This window comes from Girardinichthys multiradiatus, chromosome 6 (genome assembly GCF_021462225.1).
Source record: "Girardinichthys multiradiatus isolate DD_20200921_A chromosome 6, DD_fGirMul_XY1, whole genome shotgun sequence".
Lineage (NCBI taxonomy): Eukaryota > Metazoa > Chordata > Actinopteri > Cyprinodontiformes > Goodeidae > Girardinichthys > Girardinichthys multiradiatus.
Genome location: NC_061799.1, coordinates 44682269 through 44699607, shown reverse-complemented (window position 1 = coordinate 44699607; position 17339 = coordinate 44682269). Strand labels below are relative to the sequence as shown.

Genomic DNA, 17339 nt, shown 5'->3' with positions numbered 1-17339 from the left:
TTTTCCCTTCAAAGTCCCTTTATGGCCTCCGTAGTTTCTGGTATTTTAAAGAATAAAATCAGAAATGAGTAAAAATAAATGACATTTTTAGAAAAGAAATTCAGGCAGAAGAAACTGATCTAATTTTTTACAACATGAAGCTTTTTAAAAACCAGTTCTTCCAGTAGTTAATATCCAGTCATATTCAATAAATGAAAATATTATTGAACAGCTGATTTATTCCAGTAACTCCATCACTAAGTGAAACACATTATATAGATTAATTTCACACAGACGGATGTTTTAAGTCTTTATTTCTGTTAATTATGATGATTTTCTGCTTCCAGCCAATGAAAACACAGCATTTAAAATCAGAATATTACATCAGACCAATAAAAACATTTAATACAGAAATGTGGGATTAATGAGAAGTATGTTTAATACCTGCTGAAAGGTTGTTATTTTCTAAAGGTTCTAATCTGACAAACGGGCCTGATCAGAACCAGATTCTAATGTGTTAAATATGACTGTATATATATGTTAGAATGGTAAATGGACTGAATTTATATAGAACTGTTCTACTCATACCGACCACTCAAAGCTCTTTACACCAGAACCACGTTCACCCAGTCACACTCACTAACTCACACATTCATTCAGCGACACGCAGATCGGTAGCAACCTGGGGTTAAGTGCCTTGCTCAGGGGCACATTGACATGAGGAAGCTGGAATCAAACCCACAACTCTCAGGTTTCCAGATGACTGGTCTACCTACTGGACCACAGTTAACCCCAAGAACAGGTCAAAGGTCCTCCAGTGACGATATCTACTGTTTACTGTATGTTCACCTGACCTCCATCTGGCCCAGCAGGCCCAGCAGAGAGAAACCAACATCAGAACCATGAAGATTGTGGAGAAGAAGTCTCACTTTAACATCAGCTGTAGGTGTTTGTCTGGTTCTGCTGCATTTCTGGGTCAAACATGTTTTCTTCATTCAGTGAAGTAACTGGAGGTGGGGAGAGGAACCAGAAATGTTCTCCAGTAAGAGTAGCGTTCCTTCAGAATAATAACCTCTGGTGGAGCTGCCATGAGTTAGTGTTTGATGTGAAGGTGGATCCAGTGTCTGCAGGTAACTTTGTGCTGTATTGATGAGTAGTTTAGTGATCAGAGTCCATGTAGTTTCCAGGATCAGACTGAATGCAGTGCAGTGCTGGAAGCTGCTGCTGACTGTGTCAATGTGTGTCTGTGCTGCTTGTTGCTGCTGTCCAACTTCAGATGAGAAGGTAGTGAAGCCCGTGGTGAGCGTGTACCCAGCAGCATCCAGAGCCCACCTGGAGGGGAAGAGCTCCCTGCTGTGTCTGGCCTCAGACATGTTTCCTCCTCTGGTCCAGATCTCCTGGAAAAGACAGAAGAAGGACGGTGATCTGGAGAATCTGCCCCCTGTTGAGGGAGAGCAGCTGGAGCTCAGAGAGTCGGGTCGCACCGCCTCCATCTTACTGGTGGATCGGAATCCTTTCTACACTAAGAGATACCACTGCTCTGTCAACCATGAGGGGGGCAGAGTGGAGGCCCAAAGATTACAAGGTAATTCATTTAATTCAGTTCAGATTATTATTCAAATTGGTTAAAAAGTTTCTATTTAAGAAAACCCAGCAAATGTTATTGAGTTGTTGACTTGCAGCTTGTAGAGACAGTGGACAGTCACTGGTGTTGACTTTGCAGCAATCCCTCATACTGAGCATGCATTTATCGACAGTGGAGAGGAAAAATTCCCTTTTAACAGGAAGAAACCTCCAGCAGAACCAGAACCAGGCTCAGTGTGAGCAGCCATCTGCCACGACCGACTGGATGTTTGAGAGAAAATTGTTGAGACACACAAAAAAAGAACCCAGAAGCACTGATCCAGTGGTACTTTCTATTGGAAAGAAAAGTGAAACATTAATGGTTGTAACTCCTTTAGTGGCTTCATCTAGGAGAGAAAGACATCTAAGCAGATAAACTCTGAGTCCGTTTTCAAGTCTAGAGGATGAAAGAGAGCACATAGAGTTAGTCTCAGTAGAAGCTCAGTCAGTAGCTATGTCTACGAGAGAAAGGGTTAAACACTGAAAGACAGGGCCAAGTGGATCATCTGTAGAAGGAAAACATTAAGTTGTTGGCATCTTTAGCTCAGGTCAGGTGTAGTTTCTAGGAAGAAAAAAATTGAGACAGAACATAAAGTTAAAAGCTAAAATAAAAGTAAATAATGCAGAATTGGAGAGTAGTAGGAGAATATAGCAGAGTGAGGGAGATTGGTCATTATGTCCTCCAGTAGCCTAAGCCTATAGCAGCATAACTACAGAAATAGATATGCTATGTTTATCTGTTTCAGAGGTTCATCCCTGGATTCTGGTGGCCCCGTTCCGAGTGAAGCTGCTCTGCCTGCTCTACACGGTGCTGATAGTGAAGAGTCTGGTGTACTGCTGTGGACTCTCTCTGCTGATGATGCTCAGAACCAAGGGACCGTCCACCATCTGAACACCTGCTGCTCACTGTTTTCTCTCCAACCTTTCTTCCACTCATCAATAAAACATCACTTGTGCTGTTGTTTATTTGGCTTTCAAACTTTGTGGTTGTTTGCATGTTTCTTTCATGCAGTGTAATTTGTAATATGTATTTTCTTTGTAGCTTGATGTTTCTATGATTATTTTTACGAGCTTGCGTTTCTTTGTTATTTCTCAAAAAGAAACAGGACGGCCATTTTCATTTTAGTGTAACTCAGCTAAGTTGAAATAATTCATGTTTTTTCGAAACAACTGAAAAAAAGCACATAAACTCTGCTTGTGGCTTTTTTTAAATAGGCAATAACATGATTCACTCACACATTGCTCAGTATATTTCCTCACGCTCAGGGCTGATGACTAGTATTCTGATAAACATGATAAACAAACAACTAGTTATCATCTTCTGTAACCTGTTAAGATGAATAAAGTAAGCAAAACGAAATGGTTGAAGTTCAGCTACTGATCAGAAACATCTGTCAAGTTTCCATCTGAGAGCTTTTTGTTAGTTGTTTAAGGTGTGACTGTGACACTGTTAAAACAACAATCAGGTCCAATAGAACTGACTTTAGTCTGATCTGGAACAATGCTGGGACACTGGGCTGAAATGGTCAATAACAGAACCAAGAACTGAGCCCTGAGGGACTCCACTAAACATGAGAGCAGCTGAAGAACTGAAGCTGTCAGCAGTGACTCTGAATACTTTGTGTGGTGAGTCTGATGGAAACCAGTGGACAGCAGGTCCACAGAGACAGAACCAGTTTGAAGTGAACTGAACCAAAGTTCAGCTCTGATTGAGACGTCCAGACTCCTCTGACGGCTCTGCAGGAGGTTTTTTATTCAACTATCAGCCACTGAAATAATGAGACTGGAGCTGAAGCAACATGGACGTCTGGTCCTGCTTTTGTCTTCAGAGGAACAAAACAACATGACTTGTTTGTGTCGGTGGTTTGTGTTTCTGTCTCAGTGTGGTTTGTGTTGCTCCAATCAAAGATAATGAGGGTACAACCAGCTGCAACATTTCTCAAATCAGCTCATTTTCTCCCACGACATTATTTACCTATAGCTGTATGTTCAGTGATGCCATAACTATTCTAATTCGTGTATTTTTTATGTTTTCTGTAATCTGATACAAGGGGGGAATGATTATTATCTCCCTGGCTTGTTTTCTTTAGGTTTGCAACAGAGAAATGAAAATTTACCATTTTACTTTAATTTTATTTTAATGGATAAAGACCAGATATCCTGAAAAAACACTAAATTAAACACTAAAGTCAAAAATTGAGTTGAGTGGCTCAATATTACTCAAATATTTCTTTAAAACTTGGTGGAGAACCTTTATTGGCCACGACAGCAGCACGACATTTTCTGAAGCTGCTCTCCAGGTTTGTTCATAATAAGAAGAGATTTTTCTGTCCGTCTCTTTATAGAAACTCTTCTGATCATTTAAACCTAAATCTGGAGACCAGCTAGGACACTCATTGACTTTGATACGATTATTTTTATTATTGTTATCAACATTTGGAAGACCCATCAACTCATCTTCAATGTTCTGGCTGAGAGAAGGTTCCTGTCCAACAACCTGGTACATGACGCTATCCACAAACCTCTCAGTACATTGAAGCTGCCCTATATTCTAAACAGAAAAACAGCCCCTTATCACGATGTTTCTACCCCCATGCTTCACTGTGGAGATGATGTTCTTTGAGTCATACTCAGCCCTTCTCTTCCATGCTGGATCGAGTTGAAACCAATGAGCCTTACTTTGTTCTGATGTGACCCTAGCACTTTCTCCATAGCCTTCTCTAGATCATTGAGATGTTTCCTGGAAAACCTGAGATGGACCTGTACAAGCTCCTTCTGTTGCGGGGAGGCAGTCCATTAGTGTATTCTGTTCTCAGTTGTGTTCTTGTTGACTGGGTTCCCATTTAGCTTCAGATCATTAACAAACTCCTTCATGTAGCTGTGAGCGGATCCTCTTTTTTCATGATAATCATCAACCCATGAGGGAAGATCCTGCTTGGAGCTCCAGGTAACTGTCATTATAGTTTTCTTTAATTTTTGACAAATGTCATCTGCAGCTGTCACCTTCACACCAAGCTTCTTGCTGATGATCTTTTGAACCATTCCAGCCTCATGTTGATCAACATGGACAGATTTGGTTCAGTGCATCCTGTGTACAACATGGGTGTAAAAACAATATCTGAAATGTTGCTCTGATTAAAACTTTATTGTAATTATTTTTAGGGAATATTTGGTTGATACTTCATATCTCTCCTTTACTAACATCTACTACTACCAAGTTACACAATCAGTAGGGGATCAAATAATTATTTTCCTCATTTGGCATCAACAGGGCTGGCATGGTAAATAACAGAACCAAAGACTGAGCCGTGTTGGACTCTTCTGTCTCTGTTTACAGGATCAGAGTTGATGGATCAGCTCTGAGTTCAGGGTTTGAGATGTTTCTCTCCCAGATGAAGACCACAGGTGCTTCCTGGACTGATTCTTTCAGTTCAGTCGATGCTTGTAACTGTCATCATGTTATTAAAGTGAAAAGCCACAGCTAACGGTGTGGAGGCTGCAGAGCACAAACCCACACAGCTGCAGGAAGGAGGTTTGATTGGCTGTCAGCAGTTTGTTCTGTTCTAATAACCACTGAGAACAGATTCATATCTGCTGCTCTACAAACTCACCATCTGCCCTCCATCTCTGTGGTTTGTTTCTGCTTCCTGGAAACATTGTCTCTGTTTTTATTTAAATGAACATTAAAGGAGTCCAATTAGAGAACCATCATCATTTATTCTCAGTGTTCTCCTAAATCCAACTGACTTATAAAACCAAGTAAAATAAAACATTACATGCTGCAGAAATAACAAGAACATTTAGACCAAATCATAGGATTTGCACCTTAGAAACACAAAAATTACAAAAGAAAGCAAGATAAAGTTTTCTCAAAGAATCTTTTTCTATTTCATAATTTAGTTGCAAAATAAATGTGGTTTCTTTTGGGCAAAACAGCCGACTCTTCTGGGAAAAATCTGTTCAAAACAAAACTTTTGTTAAAGTCAAAACTCTGCTGGAAATGATTCTGATTCTTTAAAAGCAGCTGGTTCTGCTGTTTGTTCAATTTGTTAAGAAAATCTTACTTTATAAATGTGAAGGAGCTCAGAAGTGATGTTTATCTCACATTAAATTAAACATGAATAAATCATTTTCAGTGAGGATTAATAATTAGGTCATTAAATAATACAGTTCAGCAGGGAGCAATTACAAGCTCAGACAAACAATGAAAGGAAATAGATGTTAGAAATGACACTGCATGACAGAAACATGTCATCATCTTTTCTGCAACCAACCACAAAGTTTTAAAGCCGACTAAACTGCAGCAAAACAACGATGAGAGGAAGAAAAGTTGGAGAGAAAACAGTGAGTCAGCAGGTGTTCAGATGGTGGACGGTCCCTTGGTTCTGAGCATCATCAGCAGAGAGAGTCCACAGCAGTACACCAGACTCTTCACTATCAGCACCGTGTAGAGCAGGCAGAGCAGCTTCACCCTGCACTGAGACTGGAAGGACACTGACAGACACACAGAGACACAGAGACCTGAGACATCTAGAAATCCAGGTGATGATGAGCTGAAGATGATCATGTATTTGTCAGCAGGAGATCTTACAGTCAGCTTGCTGCAGAGCTGCCAGGTCTGGTCTCTCTGGAGGACAGGAGGCTGCTGGAGCTGGAAGCTCTGGAACAGAAAAGGAGTCAAATGTTTGGAGTTGCAGTGAGAAATGTCCGTCCTCTGCTCCTCTGCTCTCTTTGACAGCGTCTCCACATGAAGCTGAATCACTGCTGAACACAGTCACCAAGCCTTCATTACCTTGTAGTGTTTGGGCCTCCACTCTGCCTCCCTCATGCTGGACAGAGCAGCTGTATTTAGATGAGCCGTTCTCCTGCCGATGGACCAGTAAGATGGAGGCGGTGCGACCCGACTCTCTGAGCTCCAGCTGCTCTCCCTCAACAGGGGGCAGATCCTCCAGATCACCGTCCTTCTTCTGTCTTTTCCAGGAGATCTGGACCAGAGGAGGAAACATGTCTGAGGCCAGACACAGCAGGGAGCTCTTCCCCTCCAGGTGGGCTCTGGATGCTGCTGGGTACACGCTCACCACGGGCTTCACTACCTTCTCATCTGAAGTTGGACAGCAGCAACAAGCAGCACAGACACACATTGACACAGTCAGCAGCAGCTTCCAGCACTGCACTGCATTCAGTCTGATCCTGGAAACTACATGGACTCTGATCACTAAACTACTCATCAATACAGCACAAAGTTACCTGCAGACACTGGATCCACCTTCACATCAAACACTAACTCATGGCAGCTCCACCAGAGGTTATTATTCTGAAGGAACGCTACTCTTACTGGAGAACATTTCTGGTTCCTCTCCCCACCTCCAGTTACTTCACTGAATGAAGAAAACATGTTTGACCCAGAAATGCAGCAGAACCAGACAAACACCTACAGCTGATGTTAAAGTGAGACTTCTTCTCCACAATCTTCATGGTTCTGATGTTGGTTTCTCTCTGCTGGGCCTGCTGGGCCAGATGGAGGTCAGGTGAACATACAGTAAACAGTAGATATCGTCACTGGAGGACCTTTGACCTGTTCTTGGGGTTAACTGTGGTCCAGTAGGTAGACCAGTCATCTGGAAACCTGAGAGTTGTGGGTTTGATTCCAGCTTCCTCATGTCAATGTGCCCCTGAGCAAGGCACTTAACCCCAGGTTGCTACCGATCTGCGTGTCGCTGAATGAATGTGTGAGTTAGTGAGTGTGACTGGGTGAACGTGGTTCTGGTGTAAAGAGCTTTGAGTGGTCGGTATGAGTAGAACAGTTCTATATAAATTCAGTCCATTTACCATTCTAACATATATATACAGTCATATTTAACACATTAGAATCTGGTTCTGATCAGGCCCGTTTGTCAGATTAGAACCTTTAGAAAATAACAACCTTTCAGCAGGTATTAAACATACTTCTCATTAATCCCACATTTCTGGATTAAATGTTTTTATTGGTCTGATGTAATATTCTGATTTTAAATGCTGTGTTTTCATTGGCTGGAAGCAGAAAATCATCATAATTAACAGAAATAAAGACTTAAAACATCCGTCTGTGTGAAATTAATCTATATAATGTGTTTCACTTAGTGATGGAGTTACTGGAATAAATCAGCTGTTCAATAATATTTTCATTTATTGAATATGACTGGATATTAACTACTGGAAGAACTGGTTTTTAAAAAGCTTCATGTTGTAAAAAATTAGATCAGTTTCTTCTGCCTGAATTTCCTTTCTAATAATGTCATTAATTTTTACTCATTTCTGATTTTATTCTTTAAAATACCAGAAACTACGGAGGCCATAAAGGGACTTTGAAGGGAAAATAAATACATAAAGTTTCATGTTGGCACCAGATACTTTCTACCAATTCATTGTGTGACTCTCAGGATCTTTCAGAGTGTTTCAGGCTGCTGTGTTCATTGAACTGGAAATACGTGACCTAATGGTGCTATATTTCCAGTTTGGGCTGCAGACAAAGACATTGCTGCGTTGCTGGCCAGACGTCACCGTTATGTTGTTTCAGAACCACATTTAAAACGAATCTGAAGCTGGAGAAAGTATTTGGTGCACAGGTGAAATGATCTGCTGCACCAGAACCTTTATTATTTCTTTTCCCTTCAATGTCCCTTAATGAGCTCCGTAAGAATCTACACCTAATTATATATTTTAGTTTTCCATCATTTTCACAAATTAAATCAGATGTTCTGATCCAACAGTTACTCAGAACCTCTGAGCTTCAATCATCTGATCATTAATCATCATAAAATGTCAAATTACATTTTAATGTAGTTTTCTATCATTCATATTTATAAACTAACATATTTAACAACAAAGAATATTAAAATTAATTTTCTTCTCGTTGAAGTTTAGATTTTTTCAAATGAATCAAGTTTATAAAAATCTTGAAATAAAATATGATAAAATCTTTCTATATTTACCTTTTATATTTACCTGCAGACACTGGATCCACCTTCACATCAAACACTAACTCATGGCAGCTCCACCAGAGGTTATTATTCTGAAGGAACGCTACTCTTACTGGAGAACATCAGTACTTTCACTCCAATTAGAACTGCAGGACTTTAGGGATCTGTCTGTACCGTTTTTTTCTTTACATCTAACTCTGAGGAGAGTAGCTCAGTCTCATTCAGATTGAACAGAGTGCATTGTGAAGAACAATTTAAAAATATTGCCAAATATTCTTAATTGGACAAAGGTCTGGACTTTAATTAGGCCATTCTATCATTGCCACATTCTTTGATCTAAACTACTCCACTGTAGCTGCCATCACCATGCTTCACCTTTTTGTGTTCAGGGTGATATGAAATGTTAGTTTTCCATCACACAGAGCATTTTAAATATTGACCAAAATATTAAACTTTGGTCTGATCTGACAAAAGAGACCTTCTTGCCACTCTGGATCCCTGCAGCTCCTCCAGAGTCACCATCGGCATCTTGGCTGCTTCACAGATAAATGTTTTCCCTGGCTTTCCACGTCTTCGTAGGTCTGCAGTTGGTCCATCCTCTCTCCATGTTCAAATGATGAATTGAACAGAACTCTGGGAGATGTTCAAAGCTTGGATGTCGTTTTAGAACCTAGCTCTGCTTTAATGTTCTCCAAAACTTTAAAGCAGAACCTGTCTCCTGTGTTCCTTGGTCTTCATGATGCTGTTTGTTCTCCAATGTTCTCCAACAAAGCTCTGAGGCCACGAGAGAACAGCTGCATTTATGCATGTTCTGTTCATTTATTTAGGCTAATCAGGGTCAAGGAAACTGAATGCAAATGCATTTCACACTTTCTGATTTTAAGTTGGAACAGTTCCTGAAGCACATGCATCATTTTCCTTCCACTTCATGACAGTTTTTTACATTCTATCACATCAAATTCCAATAAAAGTTGTAATGTACAGCACGTGGGAACTAACATGGGGGGAAAAAAATATATAGCATGCGCACGAAATACTTATTTGTTCCCACGAAGTAAGATACTGTTATAGAGTGCATCTTACTTCGTTCAGTACTTAGAATCAGTACTTCGATCCCACATCATCTTATTAATAGCTGCTACTTTATATTATGTTTCAGTATTTATATATTCCTTGAGTTGCCCGGCTTTTCAGAATCTCTTCGTAGCTCATCCCCAACCTAAAATAAAACTCGATCAGAATCTCTGTCCATCCTGTTGTGTTTTCCGCTGTATGTTTAGGAAGTGCGCTGTTTATTAAGATTCTGTTTTAGTATTTTATGCGCACATTATACCTATGTTGTGGTCTCAAATAAGTACTGTGTGGGAGCGAATTAGTATATAACAAATTAGTATATATTTCGCGGCCAAAAATTCATATTTTGTGCGAACGAATTAGTATTTGGTGGGAACAAATTAGTATTTGGTGGGAACAAATTAGTATTTGGTGGGAACAAATTAGTATTTGGTGGGAACAAATTAGTATTTGGTGGGAACAAATTAGTATTTGGTGGGAACAAATTAGTATTTGGTGCGCACGCTGTAAAAGTTTTCCAAGGTTCTGTACTTTGTGGCTCTCCAGATACCCTGCTTATTATTGAGAAATGAATTGTTACAATACTTGGGTTTTTTTGGGTTTTGATTATTTTTCTTGTTGATAATTTATGTTTGAAAGGTATTGCCATGTTTAGATCATTCCACTTTGTTCATTATTGTTAGAAGGTGTTGCCATACAGTGTTCATTCCTTTAGGTTTAGTTTCTTATTTATTGTGTTCTGTTCTCTTTGTACTTTAGTTTATCCTCCAGATCAGATTTAGTATATTTTCCTCCTCAGTTTGTAGTTTCCTTTTTGTTTAGTTTAGTCCCCTCTATGTTCAATATTCACCTTCCTTCAACCATACATTGCAAGACCTAAATATTCATTCACAGGGGCGACGTTGGCTCAGGAGGCTTTGTCCTGCAGCCGCTGGGTTACCATTTACTATCAGTCAAGATAAGTCAGAATGAAAGTTAATGGAATAAATAGTTTCACTCAATAAAGCTAAGCTGGAGGAAGAAATGAGGTGAAGCATTTACCTCTTTAGCGCTTGTTTAGTGTGTTAGTTGTGCTTTATGTTCACAAAGTAAAAAAATTATTTCAAATTATGACAAAAGAATATAATCAAAATAATAATTTGCTCTGGCCACAAGTTATTACCATTGTGATGTTTGACTCCCAGTTAAACTTGCTTGTGGTCCCAGCGTTCTAAACTGGCATTTATGATGTTTGCTGCTCGACCTTCCTCATTGTCTGCCTCAGCAGTCCAAATAAAGGAGTGTACTGTGTTGCCTAAAGTCTCAAAGGCATCTTCATCAATAACCCTAAGTCATCAAATCCTCTTATTATACATGCATAGTGAAGTTGTTCTTTTTTACTTGAAAATGACATGAGCCATTACCTTTAGAAGGTGATCGTATTTTAAAACTAAACACAAAGACGAAGATGTGAAAATATGTCACAATTTGTTTCAAAACAATATACCATAATTATACGCTTCATATGAAAGTTTCTATGTCGAATCCAAATACAGTGCATACTTTTTATATTTAAAAAGAATCATTTCCTGATGAAATAATACCAGACACAAAATTATAGTACATCCATGATCCACATCCAGATGTGCAGATACAAATATTTAAGCAGTTGTACTGAGATTATTTTCAGATTGTTTTTTTAAACTCATTTTTTGTAGCACTTTTATTTTTTAGAGATTCAAGGAATCAATAAATGAATCCTTTAATAAATTAATAATTATAAAATTAATAAACCTACATTATTTAGATAGTACTGCCTACATTTTAAAGCACTAATATTAAAAAATGCAAAGTTTGATCAGGTGTTCTGTGAGATTCAAGTATTTTAAAATCTTTCTGATTTCTTCTTTAACAACATTTGTGTTGAGGAAAACTAACATGTAAATCCTGAAGGCCCAGAAAGTGACTTTAAACACATTTTAATGTCTATAATAAACCAAGTAACGGAAAACAAATGTTTCTTCTTACCTGTTACATACAGTTTGGTTCCAGAACCAAACAAGGGGTGCCCATAGGTACGGCCATCACTCATCCACACAGTGAGAAAGACGGCTCCAAAAACCTGTCTGCTGTTTTCTGGTCTTATTATATTCAGTTTTTCACTGTCAGCTACATGAAACACTGAGTTTTAGCAGTTAGTAAATGTATAAAGAATATTTGACAGTAATTAGACGTTTATCAACAATATCAGCAGATATTACAGGGTTAGAGTTACTGAGAGTTTGGTTCCAGAACCAAAGATGTGGTACCAGAACCCTCCACACAGTGAGAAAGACTGCTCCAAAACCCAGTCTGCTGTTGAATGGGTCAGCTGAGGTGAACCGGTCCAAATGATGAAGCAGGACCATATTTCAGCTCCATGATGTGTTTCTCTAATGTTCACATCAACATGACTGTCTCTTCTTCTCTTCTCTTTTAGCCACACTAGCAGCATGGTTCTGATGTTGATGTCAGTCAGTGGGTCGGTCCACTACTTTAGTCCACATGGACTGGATCTGGGAGTTAGTTCAGATCTTCATGTTGTCCTCAGGATCAACTGGAATAAAGTTTGCTGCTTCTTCATGATTGGATGCAGATTTAAAAAGTGTCTGAATGAGAAGAAAACAGTCCTGTAATATGAGCTGATGTTCAGGAGATCATACCTGAACTGTCTTGGAGACGTTGCTCTGAGCTCCTGTCTGGATCCTTGGCAGAAACATCAGAAATGTGCTCTGAAGATCCAAAGCAGGTCTGAAGGAAGCTCTGCAGACATCATGTATGAAAGCTCTCATCTCTCCCAGTGTGTCTCCTTGTTTGTTGGGATGTTGTCTTGCTGAAAGTCTTCAGTGTGTTCAGTCTGAGCTGCAGCTGCTGAAATCTCCTGTGATCATGAATGCTGCATGGTGGTCTGTGGTTTCCTGGATGCTGATGGTGTCATGAAGCAGAGTGAGAGCTGCGTCTGAGTTGGGAATGGAAACACATCAGGAGAACAGAGCTACATAAACTATCTATCTTTTTCCTCTGACTGCAGCCTGTTTAAGCTCTCTACACATTCGACAGAACATTATGGAGAAAAACAATCTCTAAAATGTTCTTTGTTCATCTTCTATGTGCTTTATTTATATATAATTTCTTTATCTTCTTTCTTTAACTCTTTTACTGTATCTCCATATTTCTTATTTCTCCATCTTTCTGTTTCTCTCTTTATAAATATCCAAGCCTGGTCAGAACCTTTTAATCTGTGGTGACTGGACTTTAGCTGTGTGTCAGGGGCATGAAACACTTGGGCTTATTTTTGTTCGTTGTCCGATGAGCTAACCCCTCCCTCCTACTTCCCCATGTCTAAAGGGATTGCTCAATCCAGCTCTCCATCCAACGGGTCCGGACTTCCCTAAACCTGAAAGCTCTTAGTAGGTTTACTGAAAGAGGTCTCGCTCTTCTTCAACTGGAGGTCTGGATGACTGAGTAGCCTATCGCTCATTCCCTAATTTACAACTGGCTCTTGGTATATGGGCTACGTTAATTTTAGTAGCTCAGCACGAGCCCCAAGGGTACTGTTTTAACAAACTTGGCTAAGACAACCTATAAAAACCTCCTAAAATATCTTAGAACCAGGCAACAAGACTTTTTACCACCAATGAAAAACCAACAATGCGGTGAATCAAATAATTGAATGTCCACGATTTAACTAGAATTTTATCTGCTTTCTTTAATTAGTAACACTTTTGCAGGGGTCAGTAACAGCTTCAATTCAGCAACACAAAATAATTTCAATAATAGAAATGAATCAATCAACTCAACCTGTCTTTCCCTGATGCTGAAACTAGTGAGTTTGAAGAGGCTTTGAAGACGGAGGCTCATCCATCCACCTGATGGAGACGGTTCTTCTGGTAACAACGAGTGGTTTCTTGAAGGAAATACGACTTAATCTTCAGTTTTCTTCGTCTAAGTGGCAGGAACTGATGCTCCAGGTTTCGTTGGTCAAACAGGAACTTTGTTGTTATATGTCTCAGAAGACCATAGCTTCCAGAGGCTGAACAGTTGAAGGAAACCCTGGAGGTATAACTGAGGTTGATTCAGGACTTCCAGAAGCCTGAAACTTAGAGCAATCAGCTGTTCACCGATCAAGTTCACTTCTGTTGTCTGGATAAAAAGGCTTTAGATGAAATCAGATTCTTAATTTTGAGGCACAGTCCTTTCTGGGCCCACGGGTTGATCCTCTTCTTTAATGCAGTCAATCAGCTGGTCTGTGTCTCTGGTCGTCTGCTTCATCTGTTGCGTCTTTCTCCGTCCGATCTTGTTCGCTGGTCTTCTGCAAGGAAACAACATAATTTTGGCATTGCTTTTATAGTGCAGATCCTCTCACTGGTCAGCCCTTTGTTAGGCTTCTTCGTTATTGCGCAACATGCCATTGCCCAGTACGTTATTGCTCAATACTTTGTCATGGTCATCGTGACTTTCTGGTGCTGTTTTTCGGCCTTGAAGATACCAGTAATAGCCACGAAGCTGACTGTTTCCTGGTCCTCCCTTCTTCGTGTTGTTTGTTGGCCTTCAAAGGATTCGCTGTCAGCATGCAGCTGGCTCTCGTCACTCCAAGTCATCCTGCAGTTCTGTCCCTAATCTGCTCAGTTTTAAACTTTACACAGTATTACACATTTCACTCTCAGCTTTCTGCATTTTTAGACACAGTTATAAAACCATCACTTCATTATTTTTATTCATACATCACAACTGATCAACATTATATCTCTTTCATATATAGCTGACTGAGAATCTTAAACCTTAATGTTTTTTACTTGAATTATCAATTCTCAATCATATTTCAATCATACGTCTTTTAACTTGATAATCAAAGATTACTCATTTTATTTAATACTTGTAGAAAATGGAAAATCATTATACATCATTTCCTTGGTTACAGTTGTTTATATTTCTGTAAAAGATAAGACAGATAATATGTGGCTCTACACAGGCCTCTCCAGTCTCTCAGTCCCTGAATATGAGAACATGCTTGTTTCACTCTCTACTGCTTCAACTGTGTATTTTAATAGTTGTTGCATGGATTACATGGAAAGATTTCACCGTATTTTGACAACTTCTACCTTCGCCATATATACCAGAAGGAGGAGATTTAGCCCTGCTGCTGCTGGCAGGCTTTTAGAAACCGCAGATATCATTGCCTGCTTTCCAGGTTTTAGTGCCATGTTGTTCTGCGCGCTCTCTGTCCGCTGTCAGGAGCGTGTGTTCACCTGCGTGGCAGCATGTATCTCAGCGTGTTGGCGTCATTCACACAGAGTATGAGGAGTGTGTTTTGGTCCAGCTTTTGTCAAGTTTGGCCTCAGAAAGTATAGTAGCGACGTTGCAGGGACAGAAAGTGCTCACAACGTGATAATAAAATAAAAGATATCAACTGTGAAAACTTACTATTACTACCTTGTTGGATAATGGCAGGGGAAACGCTGCCCTCAGTCAAACGTGTTGTACAATGTACAAAAAATGATTAAAGAGATTAAATAAAACGATTTTCATTTAACTTGAACGTTTAGTTCTTTGATGTTTTCCTTAGAGGCGAGGGTTACGATGAGTCCAGTGGGGTGCGACCCTGAGGAGGATGCTTTACCCCAGCCACAGGATGGGGGGCATTTTATTCTGTTCAGTTCAAATTAAACATAAAGATAACTGTTGCCATGAAAGTGAATAAGTAATCTAAAACTACTTTTCTTCTATTGTCCTGTATTTAGCTCTATTCAACCTTTCCATCATCTCTGACCAGCCTCCCTGTCCCTGCTGTCCCCACAGCATGATGCTGCTACCACCATGTTTCAGAGTTGGTATGGTGAGTTCAGTGATGTGCAGTGTTGGTTTTCTGCCACAATGTAGACCAAAACAGTCTGTGGTTTACTGCTCTCTTTCTGTCACAAACACTGTTTGACATCTGTTCATCTGGAGGTTTTTGTTCAGGCTGCATGGATCGTTTCTCACTGTGGAAACCTTAATGTAGCAGCAGCAGAAGTAGGAGGCTGAATGGTTAAGTGTAACTTGGTCTATCTTAAGCTCACAGCTGTTCTCAGTAATTTGGACTGAAAAGTCCTCTAACTGGGGATGATTAAAATCTTCTTTGAGTTCCTTAGTATTTTTGTTTATGTAAAATATTGCTTTAAATGTTTCCTTCTTCTGGAACCAGTAAACCTTTCCACTGTTATTACATAGATCCATTCCTCCACAGCTGAAGGAGACGCTCTGACCTTCTCTGCTGGTCAGAGTTAAATCATCCACCCTCAGCTGTGTTGCCATGGCAGCCAGCGCTGTAGAGACACAGACAGATAGGTGAAGGTCAGTGGGACAGTGTTTGTTCCAGGTGTTGGCTCCTGATTGGCTGGAAACACTCACCTGAACACAGACAGCACAGAGCAGCAGCTGGGAGGAAAAGCATTTTGTGCAGTGGTGTTTCCTCTGGTGAACCTGGGGAGAAGTGGAGCTCTGATGCAGCTGAGGCCAAACAAGGACGAGCTGTGAGATCAGACGAGGACCACGTGGTTTCTAACGGCTCCTCAAAGCTCCCATCAGCCCCTGCTGCCCACAGATAAGACTACTGCTGCTGATTGACAGCTCAGCTCAAGATGCTGGATGGTTTCATCATCTTGATTTAAAACTGACAGCAGATGGAAATGATGCAGAAACACTAAAATCATTAATGTTCCCACAAACACATTCAGCTTGGTGCTGAATTTACGGACAAAGACTGTTATCTGTTATTGGGCTGAAGATGCTGGAAAACTGCCAAACTGCATCAGAAATTATAAAAATAATAAGAAACAAGCATAAATTATTGGCTGCACCCTTCCTTATCTTCTTGCTATTTACAACAGGTAGGTCAAGTAGTGTGCTTAAAGAAAAGTCTTGCTGTCTCCTGGATTTGCACTTTATACTGGTCAAATAATTTTCTCCCAATAAGCGGTGGCACTGGAGATCAGCCTAACAAAAAAAATAAACCTTTCAACAAACACTCTGCAAATTCTTTCTGTAACATGACATAGTTATCAGTTAATGTATCTCTCAATTTATTTTTGCTCACAGTCACATGCAACTCAGTTTATATGTGTATTTTCAATAATGTTTAGCTGCACATTTATGCAATTTCAAGTTTTCAAAGAACCATGGACACTAAGACAGACTCCTACTGTGTTTAACATACAAAGTGGAAAGCATCAGTGTATAATGCTGATGCCAAATGAATACAACCTTCACTGCTCAGCTGAATGACTCTGCTGTAAGCACTGAGAACAACCTGAAGATGGCCCTGTTGTGTTAACTCACCATCACAGTTAGTGTAGATAATACACAACCACCTTAAAAGATCAATTTAATTAAAAGCTGATTCATGTCATGCCCCCTGACCTGTCTCCATCACTAATTAGCTATTGTCATCAAGGGGAAGTTTTCTTTCCACCATCACTTCATGCATGCTCAGTATGAGGGATTGCTACAAAGTCAACGACACAATGCAAGTGACTCTCCACTGTCACTTCATGCTCACCAGGAGGAGTGAGTGCTGCAAGCCACTGAATCGATGCAATCTGCTGGGTTCCTTAGATACAAAACTATTTAAACAATTTGAATATTACACTGAATTTGACAGCATTTTTGATGACTAGGATCAGTTAAAATGTAAGTATTTGACTTGGA

At 39.9% G+C, this 17339-nt stretch overlaps 2 protein-coding genes across 2 annotated transcripts; one reads left to right on the top strand and one right to left on the bottom strand.

Annotated features, from left to right (window-relative positions):
- The first annotated feature begins 326 nt into the window (after positions 1 to 326).
- LOC124869738 lies at positions 327 to 2854 on the top strand. The gene is made up of 3 exons (XM_047367822.1): positions 327 to 1109; positions 1256 to 1564; positions 2349 to 2854. Exons 1-3 carry the CDS (start codon positions 962 to 964, stop codon positions 2492 to 2494), a joined length of 603 nt encoding a protein of 200 aa, XP_047223778.1. The 5' UTR covers positions 327 to 961; the 3' UTR covers positions 2495 to 2854.
- A 2447-nt stretch (positions 2855 to 5301) lies between these two features.
- LOC124870146 (immunoglobulin lambda-1 light chain-like) lies at positions 5302 to 16232 on the bottom strand. Its single transcript, XM_047368671.1, has 6 exons — positions 16044 to 16232; positions 15636 to 15958; positions 11643 to 11799; positions 6395 to 6703; positions 6194 to 6262; positions 5302 to 6096 (listed from the first exon to the last, which is right to left on the bottom strand). The coding sequence occupies exons 1-6, from the start codon at positions 16084 to 16086 to the stop codon at positions 5963 to 5965; spliced, it is 1035 nt and encodes a 344-aa protein (XP_047224627.1). The 5' UTR covers positions 16087 to 16232; the 3' UTR covers positions 5302 to 5962.
- Positions 16233 to 17339: the final 1107 nt, after the last annotated feature.

Coding starts and splice junctions, on each gene's coding strand:
- LOC124870146 (XM_047368671.1), bottom strand. CDS start 16,086: ATGCTTTTCCTCCCAGCTGCTGCTCTGTGCTGTCTGTGTTCAG. Junction 15,959..16,043: donor TCTGTGCTGTCTGTGTTCAG/GTGAGTGTTTCC, acceptor GTGTCTCTACAG/CGCTGGCTGCCATGGCAACA. Junction 6,097..6,193: donor AGCTCTGCAGCAAGCTGACT/GTAAGATCTCCT, acceptor TGTGTCTGTCAG/TGTCCTTCCAGTCTCAGTGC.
- LOC124869738 (XM_047367822.1), top strand. CDS start 962: ATGTTTTCTTCATTCAGTGAAGTAACTGGAGGTGGGGAGAGGAACCAG. Junction 1,110..1,255: donor GGTGGATCCAGTGTCTGCAG/GTAACTTTGTGC, acceptor GTCCAACTTCAG/ATGAGAAGGTAGTGAAGCCC. Junction 1,565..2,348: donor GGAGGCCCAAAGATTACAAG/GTAATTCATTTA, acceptor TATCTGTTTCAG/AGGTTCATCCCTGGATTCTG.